This window comes from Aplidium turbinatum, chromosome 9 (genome assembly GCF_918807975.1).
Source record: "Aplidium turbinatum chromosome 9, kaAplTurb1.1, whole genome shotgun sequence".
Taxonomy (NCBI): Eukaryota; Metazoa; Chordata; class Ascidiacea; order Aplousobranchia; family Polyclinidae; genus Aplidium; species Aplidium turbinatum.
The window spans coordinates 14,147,515-14,170,734 of record NC_137480.1 but is presented as its reverse complement, the minus strand read 5'-3'; the positions used below and the strand labels follow the sequence as shown (position 1 = coordinate 14,170,734).

General features: G+C 36.6%; 1 protein-coding gene across 1 annotated transcript in view; it reads left to right on the top strand.

The window, feature by feature from the left end:
* Positions 1–6,761: 6,761 nt before the first annotated feature.
* The window catches only part of LOC145776720 (uncharacterized), a 51,644-nt gene continuing 35,185 nt past the window's right edge, over positions 6,762–23,220 (top strand). Inside the window, exons 1-2 of the mRNA XM_082587948.1 lie at positions 6,762–7,226; positions 8,955–9,027. Of these exons, the coding sequence (XP_082444074.1) occupies positions 6,885–7,226; positions 8,955–9,027 (415 nt within the window). The 5' untranslated portion in view covers positions 6,762–6,884. The remainder of the gene's footprint in view (positions 7,227–8,954; positions 9,028–23,220) is intronic.

Here is a 23,220-nt window from a genome sequence, read left to right as displayed (position 1 = left end):
TGTCTGTGATCGCAGTATAGTGTGCGTTGCTGCAGTGGGCGCAAAATAAACTATGTTTATTGTTATTTGTACGTAGAACACTGCTGACTGATAACATCTGTCCAGTTAAGATACTCTTGAATCCTGAAAATAACCAATGTCATAAGGAGGGTTGCCATCGACATAGACCCCAAAATAAGGACAATCAAATATTAAATTTTCATATGAAACAAACGTTTTTGAACAAATCTTTGCATTTATACGAGCTATGATATATCAAAAGCGATAGTTTTTTCCAGAAACGATCTATTCCAGAAACTCCTTGTTCGTAGAAAATATTTTTTTCATCTCATGACAGCTCAAGTCTAGGCTTACCTTTACATGTAGCGGAGATTTAACTGTCATTTCACTAAGTCTGTTTCTTTTCTTGGTTCACTGATCCGAGACAAGAGAGAACAATTGCTCCGCAAACGCATTACTGATCGGAAGAGAGACGATGACGCTAACCAGTCTGTAGAGTAACAGAAAATATTCGTCTCTAGTAAAGATCTTCATCCACTTGTCTTCAGGTTCATCCTTGCGGAACACAGCATCTGGAATCTTCTTAAGCAGAGCAATGACAGCCAAAACCTCATCGAAGAACTCATGCTTCATTGCCATTGACGGATCAATTTATTTCGCTAACCTCTTAACTTTCTCATACTCAATTGTTTGATCTTTTAACAGGCTCCAGTTGATGTGTGTTGGAATGTTGGATGCTTATCAAAGTGATGCCACTCATTGATATATTCCCAAAAAAGATAGAAGATTTGTAATTGTTAAAACTAAGGATTCAAGTCAAAAACAAGGACATTTCTTAGAAATAAGGACAATTAATTTTGCTAAGATATTGCCCTTTCAAATAAGGACAAATCTTAAAAATTAGGACGGTATGCCAACCGTGGTCATAAAGGTAGGTCATCCTTTTTCAAGCCTTTACACTGCTTTTTCAGATGACTAAAATATATCTTTTAACCACGGAAAAACATTTATAAATTACAAGAGTTTTTGTTGATAATATTAAGCCGATTTATGATGTTCTTTTAAATAAATAAAAGAACTGCAATTTTGTTCTTCGCATCAAGGTGCCAGAGTGCTTAGCTTATCCATAGACTAATTTTATGGTGTGCAATACAGTAGATCAGGAGTGCCTAAACTGCATCCCGTGAGAACAATTTCAGCTTTTCCGTTTGCGTGTTTAGAATCATTCAACTTACAATCTTAACGCAAGTAACAATTCAAGAACAAAAATGACAGTACAGGCTGCTGTGGCCCGCCACAACTTATGAATGAATGTGGCTCACGTCTCGAAAACTCCGGACACCGCTGCAGTAAGTTATACAGAATTTTGGTGAAGCAACACTAGATTACTATTTATGGTTTCGCTCAGTAATTTTTCTTTGGGATGTGACGAGGTTGATGCTTAAGATACAAGGAAAATGTTTTAATCAAGTAGACAGGACGGCAAGAAACCCAACTCTTGATCCCCACCTTCAAGCAAGCCAAGTAGTCAAACGCTTTCAAACCGATTAAATACAGTTGTAACTTCTTTTTAGAAACGTTTTGAATTTACTGAAGAAGATTGCGTTAATTCAAAAGCAAGCGAATGGCAACACAGCACGGTGGCGTTGTTAGGGCTGCCGGCTTCTGAATCAATCGACGTGGACACGAAACCCTGTCGAGTCATGCCTAAAGTCTTCACAAAAGTGCTACTGATCTTCTTGCTGCTTGGCGTTTGCAAAAAATGGAATAAGGCCAATGATGTTCTCGGCTACCTTTCTAAATGACTGCACTGACACTGTCTACTTTGTAAAGCGCTGACATTAACACACATCTGCGATATAAAAACACATTGATGATGGCTATCCCTCGTTTTCGAGGATGATGGTCCTTGCTTACGAAGACGCTTGTGCGTGGGTTGATTAACGTGGACTTAATAGCGCACACTCAACAAGCACACATAAACTTGACAAGCCCATCAGCTTTGTCCAATGGCAAAGCAAGCGAAGGCGATTAGAGTTGGTGACTTGCTGCAGCCTTTATCCGCTTTCACAGTCGTAGAGCTTGATTGACTTCATCCACCTGTTCCGCCGTTGTGGACTTGGGTAGTTTGAACTGCGTTTTGTCTGGTCTCTTGGCATAGGCGACTCTTCTGGGATCAGTTAGATCCCGCCAGTACAGCTCTAGAGGTCGATGAGATACGAAAACTCTCTCACCACGTTAAGGTAGTAGTCCGAGGAGAGAGATAAAAAACACATTAATATAATTATAATAATCATTGCACTTACCGTCATAAAAAAGAAAGCTACAAAACGCACCGTTTCGCCTGTGCATTTATTTCTTGTCAACCATCTTTAAATCTGATTTACATTGCATTTCAGTAAGAAATGCTGAAGAATTTTGTTTGTTATGTAACAAAAAAGCTAGGCTACAGATCCAGGACGTGATGATTTATTTAAGTACTGTATAATCACATTCAATCCACTAAAAAGTGCAAAAAAGTTATTTATTTCGGCACAAAAATTTTGGGTGGAAATTCCAACAAGTCCGGCATGAGCAAATCTTCTCATACAAAAAAATCTCAAATTCATCACAACAGCTTGGTTTCAGTTTCGATCACAACATAAAGGGAAATTAAATTTTAAAAAAATAAAAAAGACAAAAATTTGAAAAAAATCTGGCGATTCTCCACAATCTGGCAACACTGAAGCCGGAGTCGGCAAGTTATAAACTGCAGAGTGGGAGTATTTTTTGTCTGACTCTACAGCCCTGATTGTAAGTAGGGTTTTATTAGTCACTTGGTCAATAAGACCATGTTAAAATTGATACTACATCATTTTATTGCATTCACCCATGATCTCTTATTTGCTTTATAACTGCAGTAAATGACCAGTGTAGCAAAGAAGAATATTCATTGCTGATACAAAGTCACTGAACAAAACAAACAAACTTACCGTAACAGGAAAACGAACAAAAGAGTTAGGAAAGCAATCACAAATTAAAAACCTCTTCCAACAATTGAGCTCATAGTAAATTTTAAAATAAACGATTTTGTTTGTGACCTTAAATCACGCAAAGTAAATCTGAAGCGTTATTTTTATCCTTGATTACACTCCACACCTGGTCAGAAAATCAAGTTCTCACGATATAAATTCGTTTAATCCAAGTTCAGGTGTTTTTTCACGTGTTAATATCCTCGTTACAAATCCAATTGAATAAGTGGTATGGAAGGTACAGTAGATGGGTGGTAGCCTCACATGGTGCAGATTTTCCAATTCGCTTTTGTAAACGTTGTGTTTTGTCAGTCTAACGTTATGGTTGGTAAGTAAAACAAACCTACAAACAAAAATCAAACATAATTTCTTGTTTGTCCACATGTTCTGCTTGTCAATGCTTTTTGAACAAGAGCGGTTGATATAAAATACTTTTTTTCATTTTTTATTGGCTTAGTCACAGTCAATTGCGTGCCAAAAGCATTAAGCTGGCAAATGTAATATCCACTCATAAATTGTGTTTTTGTTGCAATATCACGTTATAAGACGTCAAAATATGGACATATTACGTCTTAATATCAATATTAGGCTTCTGAAATTGATTTTCTAAGCACACCAACACCATCTACACCTAGTTAAAACGACAAATTTAACAATGATTTCTTGACTTAATTCTTGAAATAACACTGACAGAAATAAATAATAAAAGGGTATGATGTAGTTGCTGATACGTTTTCCTTTTTCTTTCCAGTTTTGTTAAACAAAATGATTTTGATGTAGATTCGTTTTGTATCCCAGCAGGTCGAAATCAACGGCGTTGAGCTGCTTACCGCGTGCCAAGGTTTGAACCACGCTGACTCAGTTAGTCGGGTGAGGCTGTGCCTGAGCAGCATATGCTGTTTCGAGTCGCACAAAATCGAATTTAGTTGCAAATTATGTGAGCACTAACGTGTCGTTTTGTGCTTGCAACACAGCTGGTAAACAAAGCTTGTTTCTAGGAAAGCAATAATAAACGTAACGTTTAAAGTCGCCTGGATTTGTCATTATCACAAAGGTCAAGAACTACTTTGTCTTGATGAAGCCTATCAGGACTCAAACCAAAATTCAAACCTCAAACATTGATTAAACTGATCACAAAAATATCAAAAAGAAAACGATACATGACTAAAACTGCAAGGAAAGTTTCTTAACTGACGCTATCATTGCACAGGTGGGAAAACATATCACAATGATGTGTTTCTTGTCTAATCTTAATTTTACTGACCTTTCTTACACGCAAACTTCATGAAAAAGCAATGTGATGGGAAATTTCCTTTTCATGTTGATTAAGTTTCTTTAATCAAATATTTATTCTTGTTGATGAGAATGCTTTTGCTAATCACTGCTTCATCACTTATTTATTGCAAACACTTCTCCCATTTCAGTGAATCATCATTTCAAACTTAGGTTCACTGCGCCAAAAGCCGGAGAAAAAAATTACCCAAATTTTTGTTTTGTCTGTAAATGCAAAACCGCAAAAGTGAGGGATATCATCATCTTTGGATCAAAGAAAATCTAAAAACGTTTTTTAAACAAAGATGAAAGGTCAAAGAAGCATCATGGCTCTATCGTCGTGAAAAAGAATCAGCAACAAAGCATAATCAAACGTAACTTGTTGTGGCCCCGGTTTGAGCTAAAAAGCAAGCCTAATGTCACACAGTCATTGTCACGTGTCAAGTTGAAAGTATCCTCAAATGATGGGTCAATCCCTAAATAACACAATCGCTTCTGCAGGAAAACGATATCGTGTTTTCTGACGTTGATAGGATGACACTTGTCAAAATAAATTCAACTTTGACATTTCAGATATAAAGTTAACGTTTTATGAGATTAAGGGTTTATGGATGAAATTGCTTGTCTGTGGAATGCCAGGTCTTTTAGACTTTTTCGAACACAAAACGTAGTTTTATAAAAAAAAAAAAAGATATCCACGGGAAAGATGAGATTGCAATTATCCAGTTTACGAGAATAATACATCCTTGCAGACAGACGTAACTTTCTGCAGACAGCAAGAGCTTACAGAAAATTTATTTCATTTTATTGAAAATAATAAAAACACCACAGGTAAGAGGGGAAATGAATTAGGATTAAATATCGTAATAATAAGTTAAAAGAGGTTATATTGTAGTTTCAAGGAAGTCTTTTGTGAGAGGGAAAAGCAACATCACTGTTTGAATGTCTGTCCAAAAGTAATAATAATTACAGTGCAACAAACTCATTAGTGCTTTTTCATCATTAGAAGTTATTGTACTTGCTGCGTATTGTAGAGCCAGTTGATCACTGTGTTGAAGAAATAGTCATCTTTAATAGGTTCTTAATGGGTCATCAGTGTAGATATGTTTTAGCCACCGCCATTGTTGACGACAAAAAGAAATGGACTCACCACGCACTGATGACTGGAAAAGAAAAAGTTTAGATTTGAGCGCAACCTACTATGCGCTGCAGCCAGCAATGTATGGCCATCACTCAGAAGATCGGTAAACGTCAAATGAACTCAGTTTTGGCAGAAGTTTTGTTTTCGCCGCCATTCAGTCAATATTCTTATCTGTTAGTCTGTGAGTTAAAATGTTACAGCTGAAACTAACTAATTAGGGAGAGTTCAAAATATAGTGGCACAACATAAAGCGAATTTACTCAAAAACGCTTGAAAAAGATTCTTTTTTGAGGTTATTTGTAGATAAGATTCAATAGCTTAGCTTAGCAAATATAAATACACATTTCCATTGCGATTACAGCAATGGGTTGTTTAATTTAAATTTATCAATATTCCTCAAGCTAGCACATAAATACTTCTGCTTTACTTTGACGACGCAACGAAAACAAGTAAGATTTACTCACAGTGCCGAAAAAGTCCGAACCTATTGGTATTGAGTTAAAGTCACGTCTCTTTGACGCATGCCGCCGACTAAGTATAGATCTATTGTTTGTTGAGGTTAATTTATAGCTCAACACATTGGACTTTGCAGTCGCAACTTTTTATTGGAATTTATCGAATGCGGGCGTTGAAATAATTAAAAATAAATGGCTTTAGTATCCACAAATCAAGCAACAGCTAGTTCACCTTTGCTTGGCCAACGAATCACATTTCTTAACTGGGGAATTGCAGTAGGTTTCACTTTCTCTTGCTGTAAGAGTCTAGTTAGCAATGTTAGCATAACACAGGCGAATCTTCATTTGCTGTCTCAGCAACCAGTAAGGTACTGCATGAACAGAAAAGCGGTCAGCTCTCTCCAATTATTATCTGATTTTTGAACGTTATTTTGCTATAAGGCAACGTAGAAAGAACAATTTTACATCAAGTGAGGTGTTGACTTTCTTAGCCGACGCTTCAATGTCGATTCTTCATTCCCAATTTTCTAAAAGCAACGCCCATTTCATTCAGCATAAACAAAAAGCCTAATGCTAAAGTACATCAAGAAAACGTTCAGACGCGTAACATCCACCATTGCAGAAAGAATCAGAAGACATCAGTTTTTGTTTTGCCTCACAGGTGCTTCCATTGAAAGTAATTTCAATTTCATAATTTTCGGTAGTCTGAGGTGAAACTTCAAGGGAAAGGTTAAAAGCCGCGGTAGTTGGAGACATGGAGAGTCTTAATGTCGCAATAGCACACGGGAAAGTCTAACTTGGACAAGTGGAAATGCTCGCTGACCTTTACTTTAGCATTACATTGAGTTAATTAACTGTTCATTACATTTGTAGATTACACAGAAAGCCTAGGATTGGTTAACAGTTAAATAAAGAGGTAAATATTAACATTTGACAATATAAATATCGTCGCGAAAATTTAGTCTGCGCTTTTGCCTGTCAGCGCTTCGAAAATCAGCGGGAAAAATGAAGCCTGGAGCTGGGGAGACGAAGGCTAGCGAGCCGATGTTACACAATAGCAGCGCCTCAAGCAAAAAGTCACAGATTTATCAACAGAAAAGTGGTTCAGTCGTACGCAGAGGAATGGAAAAACCATCATCTTGTCTTTATGTGGTTATTTTTGCATTGACATTGCTTTGTATTGCGGCTCTTTCAACGTCACTTTTGGTCGCAAATCAACTTTTCCAAGTTCAGAAAACTGAAAAATCCATGATAAGTGAATGTTCGATATATCGCTCGCAAATAAATGACTTGACTTCAACAGTAACAAGTCTTTCGAACCGGTTTACAGCAATTGAGGAGAACAAGGTAAGCTGAACAACAATGCTTCGATTTGATATTAATAAAACATTGTGCTGTATATCGTGCAAAAATAAGATTATAGGTTTGCTTGACATGGTCGCATGCAAAAGGACAATCGATTGGGAGTAAAAGTATTTCATTTCAAACAAATGGAATGATGCTAATTTGGATTAAGCGGTTTGCTTAAACATCAAAGGATTGCATCCTACTTAACTGCTCGCGGTGCCGGAGGGACAGGCGATTGAGTAATGAGAAACAAATCTGACTGAGGCTAAGCAGCGTTGCCATTGTACAAGATAACCCGATCACTTTCAGTGTGTTCATTTACGGTTTTATTGTGTTGAATTTGCGTTCGCCGATTTGCTGCTAGGTCCGCACTAACATGAGTAAGCACTCAAGACGTGGTATGTTCCATGCTGGGTTCCAGAATTTAGTTTTTAATTCTAATCTGTTGACATTTCTCAGAACGTAGTGATTCCAGGCTAACTTATACACTAGAAGCACTTAGGCTACATAGCTCTGTTCCAGTAGCATTCAATAACTTTTAAACGTAGCGTACAGCTTTGAAAAAGCAGTTCTGTTGCACAATAGACATATCATCGACCACAAATGAATTTTCACTGAGTAACATCTAAGGACGCAAAACATCCGAATGTTTTTGTTGCAACAATTTACCCAGTTTTAAAAAAGCCTACTGCATGTAAAAAAGACATACTTGTTACAGTATATAAGAAAAGTTATAAAGCTGTTGCGTTTTATTCAACACTAAAGTAGCAAAACCTTTTAATAATTTTTACATATTACTGGTATCTGATTTTACTTCAAACATTATTGATCATTTTCTTTGAAGTAAGCGCATATGCCTTGTCTACAGTTTTCGGATTTGTTCTGTTTATGTTTGTATGTCTTACTTTTTGTATTTTTATTCACTTTTAAAACTGCGTTAAATAGATTTTGAATATATGTACTGTGTTTTAAAAAATACTGAAAGTTTTTGTTCAGCCAACAAAATCAACTTTTTCATCAACAAACGTAATTTTATATTGTGAAATTGGCATCATCATTGGATCACTTGTCGATTTGTCGTCTTCGAGCTATCTTTGAATAGTAATTCTTCGGCAATATCAATAATTGAAAAAAGTGGCATGCATGGAATAGTTTTTCGTGGGAAAGAATGCGTTTGTTTGTTGGTTGCGAAATTGAACTTCCTAAAAAGTGCGTTTTTTGTCTATCTTTTAACGATAGTCCAGTAAATTCTAAGTTTGCGTTGTTTACGAACTTTACGTTGATTGTGAGCTCGCTGCTTACCGTTTAGCAAAAAACTTGGAAACCATCTGCAAAGAGGAAGATTACAAAACTAATAAAGGAAATTCAATTACACTCTTCTTCACTGAATCATAGACGTTTGCCAGCAGAACATGAGTAATCGTAGATTTTTGAAACACAGATTTAATCATTGACCCATGCAGGCACGTTCTCTTACGACTTTGATGAATTTTTTTTTAAATTGGCAACTGAAATTATCGTGAATCTGTATTTTAAAAATATGTAAACTATTGAGCCTAACTTGTACAATGGTCACACAAAAATATGGATGAAATGTTTTGTTGCTTGTACTATGTTTGTCAAAAAAAGGATTTTGTTTGTAAAACTTGTTAAGCTAGAATTCATAAATCACTTAGAAAAAATGTTTTTTTGTTTTCTACTTTTAATAGTTATGCTGTTTCATCTCAGATCTTCAAAGAGCCAACTTCCCATAGAATTCGACGATCAACTTCAACCTGTGACTGCCCTGCTGGTCCGAAAGGTAAAACAGAATTTTGGTTAAAAAAATGCATGGCGTTAACAAGCATCACGAATATTATTCGCACTTTTGCCATTTTTTATTCCGCTTTCAGCGTCTTTGCTACAAATACAAATATTTTAATTATTTTATGAGAATTGTAAGATCTCTTTGTGTTGTTATGCATGGCTCAGCTTGGGTAAGATGTTTTCCTCGATCTTTTACTATTGTTGGAAACCTTGTCGGATAACAATACAGTACAAGGTACGAAAGGCGGACAGTAGAAGATACCTGTTCTTTTCAAATTTATCAAAACAAAAAATTCATGAAAACAAAACCGAAACTGAAACATATCACCTGCCAGTAGAGAATAACAACAGATAAGTTGTCAGCAATTTGGGATTCGATTTCACGTCCATTCCGATTCTTGTAAGCCAGTTTGTTAATTGTACACCGTTTGATAAAAGAGTGGCTTGTTTCTTTGGAATGAAAACACAGACTGAAGTCGCTTTTTGGCGATCATTGAGTTCCTCTCCAATGATCTATGAAAAACTTGGATACCAGCAGCCAGCACAGTCGGCGACAACTAAAGACACCAAGCACAAAGGAATGGAACAATTGATGATTAAGTTGCTATTCATTATTCTTGCGCAAGCTTTAACTTGGCTTAAATGAAAGCTACCGACGGTTTGGAATTTAATTTATGACGATTGTCATCATTTGAAGAGGTTTTCTGCTTTATTCTCTATCTTGAAGTAGAGCTCTGAACTTGAATAAGTAAAAACGTACCTATCTTAGATACCCGTTGGAAAGAAATTTTTTTTTTCATATTTGCAGTAGTTATTACAATGGTGTCTATCACTAATTGAGATTTGCAGTTCATCACGCTTGAATATGCACAGCCGGTAATCGGTAAAAATCAGTACGGAAAAAATCCATACAGAAAATGCCCATACAGAAAATATCTTTCAAATGCTGTAGGTTAACTACTAGGGTACACATTTTTCGTGAGAGGAGATATTTTCTGAGTGGGTATTTTCTAGTCGGGTTATTTTCCCTATAAATAGTTTCTGTATGGATATTTTCGGTATGGAATTTTTACCTACAATCCACGCACGGCCATACAATGACAAACGATATTTACGTTTTCTGTTCTGTTTTTTATTGACAACAACGGCCAGTGTCAGTAAGGAGAATTATTTTCTGTAAAGTGACAAAACACGACAAAGTTGTGTTGTTTTTCTTTTGTTATAGGTATTGATTATGCCAATAGATATGCGATCAAACTCAACAAAGGTGTCAAAGTTAAGGGTTTTGTTTGAACAAAGTGTGTGATAAACCATTGGCCTGTCAGCAAACATGAGAGGTCATGTCATCAAAATCCCGTCGCGTGCAGTAAAGTAAAATTGTTTTTCAAGGGGTCACACATTAGGAAACTTGGTTTATTTGCGCCCCGTTCATTGGTATCACATTCGCAATACGATCTCTTCCTTTACTTTAACCCCGATATCTCACACCATCTGAGCTAAAAAAATCTATTCTGTTGCAATTGTTTATTTAGTTGCTTGCTTTTAGCCGGTTTTTAGTAAACTTGTCGGAAGGAATTGCAGCAAATGAGATATGCTCGATTGCATAACAACAGCACTGATTGAAATAGTTTGAAACTTAAAACAGCAGCGGTGGCAGGAGATAATCGGATTTATACTTCAGCATAGAAGCTAAGCCACTTCATTATTTACGGTAGGAAATATAAACCTTCAAAAATCACTGCAGATGTAAGCGTTTTCACATTAAACTAACGTTGTGGACAGTATTTGTTTTTGGGAAATGAATTGTAGTTTTGAGATTTTTCCTATTTTCCAAACAAATGTTGGGAAACCCATGGCCCTATAAGGTCCTATATGTGTGGTTATATGTCTGCAGCTACTCTTTTCGAGTTGTCTTCGTCGCTACCAAAACAAGCGGCTGAGGATGGGCTAACGCTAAGGAGATCAACTAGCCATATTTTTTTATGGATGCTCCAAGTTTTTTTCACAGAACTTAAGGAAAATAAAGTCCATTTTGTTATATTTAGTTTGTCAACAGGCTGGTTTGTTCCGTGGTCTTGTCAGCTGGGCCCATGCTCCCATCAATGATCGAACACTAGATTAATTATAATATTATTGACATTTTACTACTATGAAAGCGCACTTCCTCAGCAAATAATGCGTAAACATAAATTGTTAAGTTCTGTAAGCACTACAATCCTACAGAAGTGGTAGGAATGACTGTACCATTGATAGAAATAGACTGCATTGTCGATTAATTGTTAACTATCTGTATAACGAACAAGCAATTTAGTCTTTCTCACATGTGCAGCAGCTTAACGCATAATAGTTTCTTTTTCATAAAACGATCACTAGATTACACATCGTATTCTAAACGCTTTGTCTTTCGTTTTACGAGATACACTTCACACGCTTCGCCCTGCGATTGGAAAGCGTTTCACAACCGTACAGGTGGGACCAATCTATTGTGACTGTCTATTCCATAGCAAACGGTTTATGTGAATCCATCATCACCATATGTTCTTTCAACGTGAGACAGTATATTTTCTTCATTTTACGATCCTTGATTGAATTGGTACAAAAGAGCGATTTGATGGACAATTACATTTTCCATCAAAGCTTCTTTGAGGTTGCCTCTTGGTGATCAAAGATTGCCAGACAGAGAATTCAAATTGATTCCTTCTTGAAGAGAAAACCAATCAACTCATTGCAGTAACAAGGTGTGAATGTATTTTATGGTGTGAAACGGCACCTCTTCAATTTGTTTGTGATATGTTCATTGTTTTAAGTAATTGGCCCTTTACAAAAGTCCTTTCAAGTATTCAACTGACAAAGTATGTTCGCTTTTAAAAGACTCAAACAAGTCTTTCTATATTTTATTGCTTTTTACAATTTTATCTCTATTTTAAAAGACTTTATGCTTTTGGTTAAGAACACAAACATGTGGAAATACAAAGGCCTTCAATTTTAATCGTTTAAACGTATGTTTCTTACTTATTTGCTCTATATCTGAAGTTGATAAATTAAACTTTTATTAAGCTTTGATAGTTTTAGTTTTGATCTAATTTTGAATGTATTTTTTAAACCGAAATGCTGAAGTTTGTTTGAGGCATGGGGCATTGAGCTTGATAGCCAAACCCAAACAAGCAAACAAAACAGCTGACAAACAGAGCAATTGCCAGATTTGTTCCCATACACCTATAAAACAGCTTTCTTACCACGTTCGTGTCATACTTTATTTTCACTCATACCGAAACTAAAAAGTATAATCATACATATGTTTCTAAACCACCTACTACTCCACTCAAAATGAGATTTGAAATTGTTTTTGTTATCATTTCGTTTTGTTTCTCCTGGAATTGATTTTGCCTTTTAACAACTTTATTGCCAGTCCATCTAACGTCCTTACACGTATAATCGACATCAATTTAAGGAATTTTAACCAGTAGATGCACACAAAGTTGTTTATATCCAGCTGACATGTCTTGGACGCAACTAAATAGGGGAATTAGAACATACTTGCGACAACTGTTTACGATATGTCGTTTGTGATTGACATCTCTGTGCAGGTTGTGGATAGGCATTTTATTGTGGTATTTATTTTAACCTGATTATTCCGCTTATCAGTTCATAAACATTGTAATTTCCCGTTACACTGGTAATCTGTCTACTATTGGTTGACCATCGGGTGGTCCACGATGACTAAATACCAGTTCAAGACCGGTCGTTGTGTTTTTGTCTTTTGAGTTAATGATTTTGATCAAGATTTTGAACGATTCATTTGTATCCGGCTATTAAGCAAAGTTAACGAGTTTGTTTCTTTTAAAAAAAGACTACACAGCTGATTTATGCCACAGTTTTTTTTTTTACGTTAGGTTTATTGTGTTTTCTTGCGCTGCTCATTGGTGTGTGAAGATCTCACAATTACAAATCGAAACGATAACATGAAATATGTGGAGCTGCAGTTGTTTTGCAACACAACCGGCAAGTATTACAGAGTCCACGGTTACAGCTGACCAAAATCATGTTTTTTTGTTTGCTAGATAGCAGTACCACTTCTGTGTACGTGATCGTAGTCTCAGGACAATTCTTTTTTATTTTCCGTCGAAGATCGTGGAAAATGTTTTGTTCCATACCTTGCAGCCTTTGGCTCAGTTAATCAGATGGCTAATTAACAACTTTACGCTAAAAAGGCAAAACACAAATGATTGTTGACACCAGCCAAACAATTAATCAATTACTAACGCTTTAAGGAACTTTTTTTTAGAAACTTCACAACATAGCTTATCACTATCAGATAAAAGTTTATATTCTTATATGCAATCGATTCTGCAGATACGTTTGCGAAGTGTCAGCACTTATGACAAAAGCGATGATTGCAAATGGGTATTCAATACCACGTTCAAATTTTTCGCCACAAGTGTACCAAGCAGTTTTATAACTGCACTTCCGTACAGGTTTGTGCGCTGCAATCATTGGGGATGATGCTTTGTTACTATTATCACCGAGGTATCGTTTTGATTACCATATAAAAACAATAATTCAATTCTTCAATTGGGAAAAAGGTATTAGAGTGAAAAGATTGGTGCTTTCATTTTCGGACGCCATCATCAGCACCAAAGAGAATGCAAATTGAAGCAGTGTTCGTTTCGAGCGATGACGAATGGCTAGTACGTCACAAGGATGGTTAAGTTGGAGTCTCTTGACGTCACTGTTTTCTGTAGTGCCAAGTCATTGACATTATTGTTTGCTTTTCTCGTCGAAATATTATTATTGAAAGATGAAGGAATGGGCCCTTTGTGCAAGCAATGTTTTCTTTTTTTTTCTTTCAATTAAATTTTGTTGCTACCTGTTCAGTAAATAATCTTTTATGATGAAGTTATTTCTTTTTTTTTAACTATTGACCTTACATCCGAAGGATTCTGCTGAAGTATCTTAATTTTCCTTCGGGAATAGCGTGCCAAAGAATGAGCTTTGTATTTCAATGAAAAAATTGCAATCAATTTGCGTTATACTACAGCGAGCACCATTGCAAAGATCTTCATTTTAATCGCTAATGTGGTCTTGGGAAGTTTGACATGAACAAACTTTCTTTTCTGGCGTCTTGCAGTCATGCAGCAAATGCACATCATAATGTCATTACACAAACATATTGTAGTTGGTATTTTCTTTTTGTCTCCGGATATGTTAATGACGAAAACCGAAATCAAACGTTCACAAACGTTTTAACCGTCATTAGGTTTGATCATTCATGATGTTAGTGTTTCAATTTGAAGGTTGGAATGTTTCCTGAAGACAGCAACAGCTGTTACTTACTTTCCAACAAACACAGATGATAGTTTGTTGGTAAAGGAACTAACCTATTAATTACCACTTCTTTCACACCTCAATGTTTTAACTTCGTTCTATTAAAATCAAGAGACCTTCCTGACAGGTTAAGGGGCGTTGGCTTTGATACACGATGGGATTACTTACTTGAACAACTAACAAAAAATCGATTGCTAAAATTTGATTTAGAATCTTTTTTTCCAAATTGTAGCAAATTTTAGCTGATGAAAGTTAGCCTTGATTTTAGCCTTTCAGTGTAATTATCTGTCGGCTGCACAGCCGAGTGGTGAGAGCACTGGTGCCGCACTCGAAAGGGCGCTGGTTCGATACCGCTCAAGAGCGTGTGGCTGTGTCTTTGGCAGGACACTTTGGCAGGCATGCCTACCCGTCCACTGAATCTAAGTCTACAACCACCGGGTGTAAGACCGGATACAACAAAAAATAATCATGTGTGAAAGTCGATTGTGCTTCGTGGAGGTGGGAATTGAGCTCTATCCTGCTTCTTGAATTTTGATTGCAATTTTTCGAGAGCATTTTCCATTATCATTTGTCTACCTTTCAAAGTATAGAGTACGTTGATTGACGGATTAGTATCTTTTCCTACCACAGACAGATAAAACCGAGCAACCACACGGCATTTAACATAATACATTAAAGTGAATATAAACTATAAACTACGAACGTTTTCGGCCATGCACATGTTAGCCCTTTTCAAGTAACGAAAAATAACTGCTACATTGAAAATAAATAACTGATCTACACAATGAATTGAAAAACGAAATGCATAAGAATGAAACGGCAAAGCAGGGGAGAATGAAGGCACATCACATGGCGGTTTTTGTGTGCGTTATTTTTCGTTACTTGGAAAGGGCTAACATGTGTATGGCCGAAAACGTTCGTAGCTTATAGTTTATATTCACTTTAAATGTATTATTTAAAATGTCGTGTGGTTGCTTGGTTTTATCTGTCAATGGTTGAAGAAAGTCCCCTCTCTACCACAATTGTAGTATCTTTTCTGCAAGCAAACACCATCTTGTTTACATTGAATTAACATCTTTTGTTTTACATAGGTATTTGTCAATATTGGCATATTTCACATGAGTAAAGGTTTCCAACTCCCGTCATCGACCTTTGTAATTCAAAGTGTCATTAAGTTATCTGGGCATGTACAGTATAGCGTTACTTTTATCAAAATATCTTAAGATTTCTATCACAGATGCATCCACAGCATTAAAAACTTCTTAGTGAAATGACTCATTAGATTTGATTCAGGCTCAGCTATGGTTTATCATTCATTTACATTATCGATCACTTGTGTTTTTGCCGATAAGCCGTATTGCCAATGGCTTTAACTTGACACAGTTGTCAAGCGACTGGTAAACGATCCTTTCATAAACTTTACAGTGGTATTTGTTTTCAACAAACAACATTGGCACCTAAATACTATATCGTGAATTATCAAGGGATTTGTACATCCCGACATGCAGGAAGCAAGCCAGTCCCTTTTGAATTGTTCGAGTTGTAAGCCATCCTTTCTTAATTTTACTACTGATTTGTTATAAGCTTTTTTTTTCAATGTCGCTAAAATCTCTGAGGCCATTCGTAGCGTTAAAGCATCCATTTAATTTTGAAGGGGACCGTTTTTTAACGCATACTATGATAAAACACTAAAAGTTTTGTTGTCAAGATAAACAAGTTCATTATTTACCTATTCCTTCATTGATTTGCCTGAAAGCAGAAAAATCCGTTCTCCAGTAATAAATTTGTGTAATTTTATGATAATGTTACCTCGTTTCATATTCTTTTCATTTTCTGTCAAATTAATATCTGCAGTCGATGAAAGCAATTGTTAATTTGCTGTTACAGTCAAAGGAAAGTAGCCATCGCATCGTTTCACTGGCTTTTAAGTTTTGACTCACTACTTACACTGAAAGCTGTAGCGCTGCTTTTGGTGTTGGGACGTCAAAACTAATGCCTTTTAGTTTTATTTCGTTGTCGGAGTGCTCACGTTATTTGAATGACAGATTTGGTATTGACTGTAGTTTGCTCTGCGTTGTTAAAATGAGAATCACAATCATGAAAAAAATAAACCTTCGTGAATCTGACAGCTGTTTGAGTCTGCAAGCAACAGGGTTTTTAATATTTTGCAAATGTACTTTGAACATGGCTTTCCGATTCAAATCTAAATTAAATCGTAGTCTTCGCAAATTAGTAGTTTGATCTCCAGTGAATTAAAGATTTCCATAATAGCAGCTAAATGTATCGTACGTAACTTATTGCTCACATACATTCCAAATTAATGCAATACAACCCTTCTTGAATTTAATCTAAGCTAGTTTGATAATGTTCATGTACGTTGGGATGCATATAGTGTTTTGGTAAATTTCGTCAATGCATTTTGGTTGATAAAGGGAAAGTTAAACCTGTACATGAAAAAGCATCTCTGGAAACCGAGTGCACTCGAATTCAAGCAGACGATTTAACAAGTTTGCCATACTGTTGAAAACCCGTCGCTGGGTGCCATGGTTGGTTTTTACAAAAAGTCTTACTTTTTAAAGGATGAAAAGGGATGAGCAGTTTTATTTTAGAACAAGTACTATATGAATTGTTAAAGCGTTGGCAGGACTAGACCGTTTTGTTTTTGTGGCTTCCACTAATATGTTTCAGATAATCGCTATCAGCAATTTTTTGACGTTGATGCAAAAGATATTTGAAGCTGTCATTTCGGTCGCTGTAGATATGGTGCCGTGTTTACGCTAGCTTGATAACCCGAGGCTTCATTGCTGTCAGAGACAGCAGAGTATTGTAGCAAATTTATCTTATAATGAGAACAAGCAGTTTTGTCTGCTCGAGTAAGAATTTCAGCAAAAATTTGTGATGAATTTGATGAACTGCAGTACAAAATCACTGAGTCATGAGGTCACAACGTAATGCCATTTTGAAACGTTGTTCAACAAAATCCGTACCATATGCAAATTAGTGACGGTAATATGATGATCGCAGATGTGACCTTGAACTGAGTAGTTCAACTACAATCACGTTAATCTATCAATTGTGACAGTTCACTGAATAGAGAATAAAGAATGGGAGTACTCGTATATCGTATCGTTTTGTCTTACACAAATCGGTTCATATTTCATAGATTATAAAAATTTGCAAGATTTTTGTTATGGACGGAATTTGTGAAGCTTTTCCTATGTTTTTAAAAACTTACCTTTGACCTTTGCTTCTGCGTCAGCAACTGCTTCAGTGACCTTGGCTGTGAGCCATTTGACGAACGTACGCGTGTCTGTAACAATTCTGGCGTTGTTTGAGAGCTTACACAACAAATGAAGTGTGCTTTGTTAAACCACTAGTTACTTGCAATCTATTCGCTATTACAATGTAGTCTGAAGACTTGCATACCATGCTTTATTTCACTACTGCAAGCCTAAAAAACGAAATCACTTGAGACTATGTTTGATCCATAATTTTCAGTGCATCTCCGATAGGTTGGTTTGCTCTCGCTTTTGTGAACAAAGAAATGGCATAGTCAAGCGCGCTGGTTTGACTCTGGGGGTGTGCGCTTGAGCGACGCACTTCAAGGCACTGGCCAACAAAAAAAAAACTTTTTGTCGAGGGCCGAAGATATTTTAACGGTTTCTGGGCAATTTTGGGCCACTGAATCCGAAAATAACATCCGTTTCTTTGAATTGGCTCCAGTTTTTGAGATATCGATATTTTCAAATTTTGGTTAGATGACCAAGAGGTTAGGTTTTTTTTATTGGTTTAAAACATGCTTCTCATTTTTCTGAGAAGAATGGTGCAAATTTGATGAAAATCAGATAATTAAGCGGTTCTCGAGTTATAAGTGAAATAACCCTTGGCCACTAGGTGGCTTCATAGATAAGGAGCAATAGAAAAACGGCAATATCTCAAGAACCGCTCAACATATTTGGATAATTTTTAACTCTACCCCCATGTTTTCTGGGGTGGGCTATCTGTTTTTGAACACTAAAACAAGTTTTGGCTACTATCTTTTAAGATAAAAAGAAATTGACCTCTTGTCGTTCCTCATCAATAAAACCATGAATAAAACCAAAACCACGACCTGTGCCTCACTGTATGCAAGTGCCTGTGCCTGAATTTAGTGATTTACTTGACATAGCCATGGAATATGATGGAAGAAAGAGGTAGAAAGCTCTGCAAGTGACAGCGGTGGAAATGTGTTTGAAAGTAGTTCAGCTATTCCAGAGACATTCAAACAAGAGGAGCTGAGTGATCTCATCAGGGATCTCAACCTATCCAAATAAGCAGCAGAAATTATGGCATCTCGACTCAAAGACAAAAACTGTCTTGGAACCAGAGCTTCCATAATATTTTATTTGCGAGAGAAAAGGAATTGCTTCCATATTTTTTTTCCAGCAAGATGAATTTGTTTACTGCAAAGACATCGCAGGGCTTCTGCTGTAAATGAGAGTACCACAATATAGAACTCAAGAGTGGAGCTTGATCATAGACAGTTCAAAAGAAAGTTTAAAGTGTATATTGTTACATAACGGTAACAGATGTCCATCTCTCCCAATTGGCCATCCAACAAAACTAAAAGAAGAGCACAATAACATTAAAACGATATTACAGAAACTGGATTACGACTCTCACCAATCATTAATTTGTGTAGACTTGAAAATGGTAATTTTTTTGCTTGGCCAGCAAAATAAAATATCCATGTTTCATCTGCTTGTGGGATAACCAAGCTCTTAATAATCACTGGATGAAAAAAAGGTGGCCACCTGCAGATTCCATGAGAGTTGTTGAAGGTAACATCATTAATGGGCCTTTAGTTGACTGAGAAAAAAAATCATCATTCCACCATTACACATCACACTTGGTTTGATGAAGCAGTTTATAACAGCCTTGCCTACGACTGGCGACTGCTTTTCAATAATTATATTTGCAGAGCATTTCCTGATTTGACCATCGAAAAGCTGAAAGCAGGTATTTTTGATGGCCCTCAGATCCGCAAACTCATAAAAGATGCACGTTTTGTGCAGTCTATGACAGACAAGGAGTTTGTTGCATGGCATTCGTTTGTTTTAGTCACACAGAAATTCCTTGGAAACAAAAAAGCTGAAAATTACCAAGAATTGGTAGAAGATAATGCTTTCCAAGTTCAAAGATTTAGGTGTGAAGATGAGTTTCAAGGTTCACTATCTCTTCAGCCACTTAGATCGTTTTCCTGCAAACCTTGGTGACCTAAGTAAAGAGCACGGAGAAAGGTTCCACCAGGACATTAGGGTCATAGAAGAACGGTACCAGGACAGATGGGATGCCTACATGATGGCTGACTACTGTTGGAGTCTCCAACGTGAATGTTTGGCCACATCACATTCAGAAAGTCTTACAAAAGAAAATTTGTAAACATCGACTAATTTTTCGCATCATATGAATGATTAATGTGCTTTAACAATTTACGAAGTGTAGGCTACTTCGGTTGATACTAAAAGTAGTGTTTCTGCTTTGATGCCACCTGTTTTTGCAAACAGAAAATCTGTTACTTATTGCTAAAATTGTTTAATTTTTGCTTGATTTTCACATAAAACATGGTTTGCCTTTGGAAGGCTCTCTGCAATAGCAATGGTCATATTTCACAGAATCGCATCAAAAATGTAAAAATAAGGTATGGACATGCTTGTAAAAGACAGACAAGGTCTCATCAAAGTTATAGCATAAAAACAATACTAATGCCACAATTTGCATATTTTTAGCACTTTTTTGGAGTACAACCATGGAATATCTCAAAAATTAGAGCCAATTCGTAAAAACCAAGGTTATTTTTCGAATTCAGCGGCATCAAAATACTCCAAAACCGTTAAAACTTTCTTGGCACCAAAATGTGTGTTGACCAGTGATAATTCACCATTCAGCGGCATCTAGTTGATGGAATAATTCCCATCCAACAAAGCTTTAACAACCGGAAACTTCACACTGTCAATCTGAATGACCGGGCCTGCGTCAATTTTAAAGCCTCTGCAAGTAAGCGATACTGCCAGGATTGAGCTTTTGCTGAATCAGATTGAGCTACAGTTTTTGAGACTCAGTGTACCCCTGCAACATCAAAATGCAATTCTTGAATCTTTTTCTTCTGGAAATAGGAAGGCTATCCTCATGAATAAAAATCAATTATGTGAATAATAACTATGTCATCCACAATGCTTTCGGAACACGTAGAGGAAAACAAATTGCCATTGACAAGTGAAAGCTCATAAAAATGCTGGTCAACTGAAATAGAATTGTTGTACAATCGAAACCTTTGAAGTGAACTACGCCAATGTGCAATTGAAGCTCATTAAAACTGAATTAAAGCAGAACTAGACACGTCAGTGCGTCGCAGAATAAATTATCGTTTCGGGTAATGCAAATTTGAAATGGAACCGGACATCATCATCAATCATTGTTGGATTCAACGCCAGATCAATCTTATTGACCTTGATCTTGTGTGGTCGTTACATTACCTTATTGTCTTACCTGCTTATCTTTCCGAGTCATCTGTCATTTCTGCACACTCATAGCGCACGTTGGTGGCCGGTTTTATGCCGGGATTTTAATACTACAAAGGCTGCGCGCTGATGTGGCATTTATTGGCGTTTTAAAACTACAATTTGCTTAATTGTATTTACGAGTTACGACAATTAGGCTACGAGGTGACTGTGTTTGAAAAATAACTTATGCATGACTTCATGATTGGCAAACCTGCCAGCTGCCAATCAAGACACTGTCATAACGAACAACTCAAGAACAGTGAGTGCAACGTTTAGGGCTATAAAATTTCTGTTGGGGATAAACACACCTAAAGCTTCCTGTCAATGAACGAGAGATATTTGATAGTCAGCGAAGCTTTTGGCTGCTCAGTGCTCACGTAACATTCTAGAATTTGACATTAAATTTTAGTGCATTTTCGAATGACGAATTTGGCGGTACTGACAGTGTTTCCAAGCGCCAAAAAATCAGTCGCGTGTGGATTGTATTGTTAGTCTTTCTCAAAGGAGCCGATAACCACCGGGCGACTTTGTACCCGCTTGCGTTGTGTTTGCACCCTGATCGTATGCAAATACTAAGTTCTCCTGGTACACAAATTGGGTTGTGTAGAATTGTACCAAAATTACGTGCTACAACCTTTGTTGCCTTATTTTTTTCATGTTAAAATCTGTTACTTTTTGTTGGCCAGACAGTGGAAATAGAGTTTACCTTGTATCGACCCGTAATGCAAAAATCGCTGCCAATCCCTGGTCGGTAACAAATGTCAAGTGCCAAAGTGTGACTCACAAAAGGAATATAAAAGGAAAAGATCGTCTTCATTAATACTTTATTTCAAAATATTTTTGTCGTCTTCGGTTTTTGAACTCTTTTGAGTCGGCGATTAAATTACTAAGCCTACCTTGAGCTTTTACAGTCCAAGTCTACAAGTGTATTGTATTCCATTATAAAATATTTATACCTTTTATTTTTCTTCTTTTTTTACACAATGTAAAAGATTAATGGAACAATATTTATACATCAATATTTAAAATTTCAGGATTCAAAATTATATTTAATTTTGAATCACAAGATCTGACAATTTAGCTAAAAAGTTCTACACGTGTGGTATCTCTCAAAAACCTCGAACCATCTCGCACTAAATTCACGCTCTATCAAAACAGAAAAATACAGTTTGAAGGCTCAATCTGAGATATTGTGGAAAAAATACAAGAGTAATAATAATGATTTTACTGTATGTTCCGAACTAGTCTGAAGTTTCAAATCCTTGCGGAATGCGGTTTTATAGAATTATCAGGGCACCATGTTAGTCAAGCTGTTGCTGGCCGATGTTTACAGACAATCAAATAACAATAAGCGCTATTTCCGCAGCCTATTGTCAGTTGCTTCTCGGGGGAGAGGTGTCACCACGCCCAAGACACTTTAGTTGTTGCTGAGCGTCAATGCTGTGATACATAGCGGATAAGGTGTCTGTCTACTTGCTTGAAAAACCGCATGACGTTTTGAAGTGGTGATGCACTATGGGATCATGTGTCTCCAATGGGAATTGTTTCATTCAAATTTGGACAAACATTTTATTATTTTATGACAAACTATTGACCTGTGCCGGGCGTCATGTCGACATGGCGCGGCGTCGACTTAAAATTTGGGCCAAGTTTATTCTTATAATGCTCAACCCTGTTGTGTTGTACTTTGCCTGTCTGTGGTCACAAAAAAGAGAACTCCCTCCGAAACTATAAATTACAACTCTACTAAATCCACGCCAAGTGAACATGCCTGAGCTTTCTATTTTCGACAGAACCAGATTTAATGACGAAAACGTCAATGAAGCATCTAACATCGCTAATTCAAGCTGTTTGGTTGAACTGAATGTTTATCAACCTGGAACCGACCATTATCTCAATGCGATACAAATACCTTCACCCTAGGTTCATATGTCACAATGCGCAAGTTCAAGGACTTGTTTGTTTCATAACACTTGTCATTTAACCACCATTAAACACCCTTTGCTTTGTGAACATGCATCCTATGCGGCTTATTGTGGTAATGGATGTCGAATAGCCGCTGGATTGTAGGGTCAACACATAGCAGCAGCATACACTAATTGGTTAACAAAAGTGTATTATAAACGAGTCACGTCTAAGCGTACCCCACAACATCTTGGATAGGCAATATGCATATTGCGAAAGTATGCTGAGGGTATTTTTAGACCGGGCTTAATAAAAAAAATGTTTTGAGATGTTATTGCTGGAATTACACATGTAGTTTAACATACGATAGTGTGAGGATTTCTTTCGTCTAAATTTGCAATTACGGCCGTTGTTTT